The 5,172-nt window shown below is 41.8% G+C and overlaps 1 protein-coding gene across 1 annotated transcript in view; it reads right to left on the bottom strand.

Annotated features, from left to right (window-relative positions):
* HSF2BP (heat shock transcription factor 2 binding protein) overlaps nt 1-5,172 on the bottom strand; it is a 324,594-nt gene that overhangs the window by 289,249 nt on the left and 30,173 nt on the right. Inside the window, exon 3 of the mRNA XM_006870813.1 lies at nt 3,061-3,164. Coding sequence (XP_006870875.1) covers nt 3,061-3,164 — 104 coding nt within the window. The remainder of the gene's footprint in view (nt 1-3,060; nt 3,165-5,172) is intronic.

The following is a 5,172-nucleotide window of genomic DNA, read 5'->3' as shown; positions in this document are numbered from 1 at the left end:
GGTTCGAAACTACCAGCCGCTCCGCGGGAGAAAGATGAGGCTTTCTACTCCCGTAAAGATTTACACCCTCGGAAACCCTGTACAGGGTCGCTATTGGTCGGAGCCGACTCGACGGCACTTAACAACAACAACAACAACAACGAGGATAGAGAGAAACTCTGTTAACTGATGGTATGTGGAGGGGATTATAATCAATGTAATAAAACAAGGTATATGAATGTTTGAATGTGAAACCGATGATGTGCCCTGAAAACTTTCACTCAATCCACAACAAAAACCTTAAAAAAAAACTTGCCCATTGATATACACCTCTTGCAAAGCCTTTGCCGAGTATAGGACCTTAGGTGGAACATTTGGGACATTTGCCCTAGCAAGGACAAGCACACCAGCCTGGAACAGCTAGAGTGATAGAACATCTTCAAAGAAAGAGCATCAGGAAAAACCCAAAACAAAAACGTCAGCATGACTGGCTACTACAAGAATAAGCAAGCTGTTCACCAAGAAGCCATCAAGGCAAGTAATCAGGTTCCTTCAGGACAAACTCCCTTCTAGGACTGAAACTCAAAGGGAACATACAAACAGGCATGTAAGCTTGCTGGCGACCACATTGGTCTACTGGTGAGTGAAAAAAGGGGGAAAGGCAGCAATGAAGAAATGGGCTGAATTCAACTACAATCCATTGACTCCCACTGACCTGGAGATGACAGCAATAAGAGGAAGGGCTAGTTGGTCCAAAGTGTGGTGAGACCTGAGAACACTTGGGCTCATGGACAAGGACATAGCCACAGAGGGCTAGAGCTGAGAGTGACGCATCCAGCTGATATGAAGTAAAGGGAGATGCACAAGAACACCCAAACTTGCAGAAAGTACCCATTTGACAAAGCCTTGATGGCGTGATAATCAGAACTCAACTAGAGGAAGATTACAAAAAAAAAATTTTTTTTGATGAAGGAAACAAGGGTGCTACAATTTGATGCTACTACTCATACAGGTAGCAATTCTAAATACCAACAGAGAAGGAAGGAGTCTTTACAACTTAGACACTGGATACCTAAAATGAGGGGGCAATAAAAGGCACAAAGTGACTGGTTTGAAAGGTTTCAACAGGGAGTTTAGTTTAAGAGTGTGTGAGGGAAGAAAGAGTCCCCAGTGAATAGTTTTCATCTTGTCTAGATGGGTCTGGTGAAAAGAGATGGGGATAGGATTCGTATGATTCAATAGTGAATACTTGTTATCATGACTAATTGTGACTGTCACAATTGTAAAGGTAAAAGTTTTGTAACAAAAACAGGGGAGTGGTTAATCTTACAGTCCAGAAACAGAGGATCCTAGGACCATCAAGGGAGAAGAGCACAAGCAGAATGCAGGACCTTATCCAGAGAAGCAGTGACACCAGAGACAGATGGAAAGATAGGGGCATGGAGAGGGGGAGTGGCTGAGGACTAAGAGCTGGTGTCCAGGAGGGAGACTTGCAGAATGTGCCCTTTGGAGGTGTAAATTATTATGTATGCCTGAGTGTTGTTTTTTTTTTAAAAAAAGCTAAAGTGGATAGAGAGAAATACTGTTAACTGATGGTACATGGAGGGGATTATAATCATTGTAATGAAACAAGGTGAATGAGTTATTGAATGTAAAACTGATGATCTGCCCTGGAAACTTTCACTCAATCCACAATAAAAACCTTTAAAAAAAAAAAGTAAAAATCCACGTATGATTGTAAAAATATATATATTGTCTCTCTTCTGGTGCTTGCTGTAGGATAAATACTGGGCTTCTGACCAAAAGGTCAGTGGTTCAAACCCACCAGCCACTCTTCAAAATCTATAGTGAGTTGCAATGAGTCAGAACCAACTCGACAGCACCTAACAACATTAAAATACAATACCTTTTCTAAATTATCAGTAATTAATTATAAATACTTCTGGTTGGTTTAGTATGTCTCTGATTATAAACCAGTAATGGTTTATATGATGACATAATTTGCACTCATTTTTTTCAATATTCTTATTTTATTATGACTATGTTTTTGTGACACTGCCAGTTAACACAGTAAACTGCAGCGTAAGTTTGGGCCATTAAGGTCGGCAGTTCCAACTCACCAGCTGCTCCTTGGAAACCCTGTACAAGGTCGCTATGAGTCGGAACCCAACTTGATGGCAACATTTTTAAATGACCTTTTAAACTATAAATTAACAGTTATTGTTGTTGTATTCTGTGGAGTCAGTACCAACTCGTAGTGACCCTATATAGGGTTTCTGAGGCTGTAAATCTTTACGGGAGCAGAAAGCCTCATCGTTCTCATACTGAGCCACTGGTAGTTTCGAACTGCTGACCCTGAGGTTAGCAGCCCGATTCATATCTACTACACTACCAGAGCTCCTTTAAATTAACAGTAATGACTATTAAAAAGCACCACATTAAGTGTTTATAAAATTCAACTGTTGGATGAATCTTAAAAATGTCATGTCGAGGAGAGTTAGTGACAAAGGGACACATAATGTATGATTTAACGTATATAAAATAAGAAAACATACAGAAACCATAAACTGTGAATGGTTACCAGGGAGAAGGCGGTTTGGTTTGGGGAGCACTGAGTTCATGGTGATATGATGACATAATTTGGAAAGGAATAGCGACAATGGCTGTACAACATGAAGAGTGTAATCAATATCACTGAATTATACATGTAGAAATTGTTGAATTGGCAGATGTTTTGTTGTTTATATATTTTTTAATACAATAAAAAAAAATCCAATTGTTCCAATATTTTCCAACTCATTCAGAATATATACATTTAAAATTACAATCTCTTAAGGAGTACTAGTATAGTGCTGTAGGATCAGCACTAGACTGTTAACAACAAAGTTGGTGGTTCAAACCATATACAGGGTCACTATGAGTCAGAACTGACTCGACTGCTCTTAACAACAACAACAACAAGGCTTAACAGCTAGAAACACTAAGACTTCTGACTAATTTAACATGAACAGCTGTAAGCCAATACCACTTTAGGATATGAGGTGAACCTGACTTTTGTGGACCTGTCTGTAAGCACCATACCTTCTTCTCCCTCATGCTATCTGCTTGCACGGTCTCCAGACGAGCTTTAACGTGTTCACAATCCATTCTCAGCTGCTCTAATTCTTGCTCTTTCCTTTCCAGGTCTAGAAGAAAGAGACATAAAAATACTCAAAATATCTGAAACCACTAATCTCTCCAAGTTTGACACTGTAGGATAAGCACTGAACTGCTAACAGCAAGGTCAGCAGAGTTCAAGCTCACTAGCCACTCTGGAAATCCTATACAGGGTCGCTATGAGTTAGAGCCAACTTAACACCAACAGTCTCTCCTAAGGATCTCTTTTGTCCGTTTTTTTTTTCTTAGTGAAACTGTACTGATTTCTTAGGTAGGATAATTCTGATTTTTCGCTAGTCCCTGAATAACCAATATTCTAAAAATCTGTTTTTTCACCTTCTCAGCAGGTTTTAGTGTACAGCAGAAAGCACTTTTTTGTTGTTTTCTGTTTTGCGTTTTTAAGGCTGCACTAACTGCCAGACTGGTAATCAGGACTTTCAGAAAGTGCGTTATTTAAAGGACTGCAGGCAGGCGGAGAGCCCGAATGTCTCATGGCACAGACTTGTATCTTTTCCATAAAAAGCAGATGGCAGCTCAGTGAGTCTTTAGTGCCAGCACCGGCTGATTCACAAGCAAGTCCCACCAACTGGCAGACTGACTCAATGGAACAACTGTAGCAGCCATCAATGGGGGAGGGAGGCTCAGTGACCAAGACAAGAGGACACCAGAGTGCAAGGGCAGGAGCTCTGAGCCACTTCCTCACCGCCACCTTTACTTGCCTGACTCAATGGCCAACAACAAAGAAACATTCACATCAGCAAATCTGAAATCAAAAGTATTATCAGCTTTAAATAAAACATTATCATGCCACAGAAATATTGACATTCAGAAAAATCAGAGATACATAATTCAAAATTTAAAGTGCATGCATATCAAGGGCTGAGAAATCATCTGTTTTTATGCTGACATATACCAAGATTTGAGGAGGAACATATGTTAAGAGCTGATGGTCTACCCTCTCTGATTATACGAGCAATGCTTTAGTACAGTAACTCTCAAACTCAGGGTGTCCTGGTGGTGCAGAGGGTTAACTGAAAGGTTAATTGAAAGGTCAGCCATTCAAACCCCCAGCTGCTCCACTGGAGAAAGAGGTGGCAGTCTGCTTCTGTGAAGATTTACAGCCTTGGAAAGCCAATGAGCAGTTCTACTCTATCCTATATGGGAGCTAGGAGTTGGAATCGACTGACACCAACAGGTTTGGGTTTTTAGTTTAGGTTCTGCTCAAACTTGAGCGTGCACCAGCATCACCTAAACGACGTGTTAAAGTACAGAATGTTGGCCCCCAGCCCCAAGTTTCTGATTCATACATCTCGGGTTGGCCTGAAAATGTGCATTTCTAACATGTTCCCAAGTGATGATGATGATGATGGTGATGCTGGTCCCAGATCCACACCCGAGCATGAATGCTTGAAGCCTGGCCTCGCGTCACTGACTAGATGAAATGCTGACACAACTAATGACAGGGAGTGAGGGCACCCAGCCACAGGAATGTGAAAGACCAAAAACTGGAGGAAGGCAGAAGGCATCTGGTGTACGTGTGAGAGGCTCAAAGAGCAGGAGTCTGGAAAACAGAACATTACTCCACCCCTGTTATTGCTGTTAGGTGCCGTCAAGTCAATTCCAACTCATAGCAACCCCATGTAAAACAGAAGAAAACGGTCCTGTGCAATCCGCACAATCATTGCTGTGTGTGAGCCCAGTGTTGCACTATGACATAGTCACTATGTCAATACGTCTCAATAAGATCTTCTTCTCTGTGCTGACCCTCTACCCTAGAAGAAAGAAAGGTTACAAACACCACCTCCAGTTAACAGCAGACAAAAGAGAACAGGTGCAGCACAATAACCACCGGGGCACCATTGAGAAGGCAAGGGGAAGTCAGAAGAAGACAGCTGTGGGGATTGCCTACAGCTGGGGGATTGCCTGCCGCTCTTAGGGCAGGTGTTCCAAAGTTTGGGAGAATGACACAGAGGGAGTCTCTAAGTTTCCTGGAGTCCTGGTGTGGTGGTGGAGGATGAGCACTGGACTGTTGTTGTT

This window comes from Chrysochloris asiatica, unplaced genomic scaffold, assembly GCF_000296735.1.
Source record: "Chrysochloris asiatica unplaced genomic scaffold, ChrAsi1.0 scaffold00154, whole genome shotgun sequence".
Taxonomy (NCBI): Eukaryota; Metazoa; Chordata; class Mammalia; order Afrosoricida; family Chrysochloridae; genus Chrysochloris; species Chrysochloris asiatica.
Note: the sequence above shows the minus strand (reverse complement) of the source record. Positions and strands in the feature narration are given on the sequence as shown.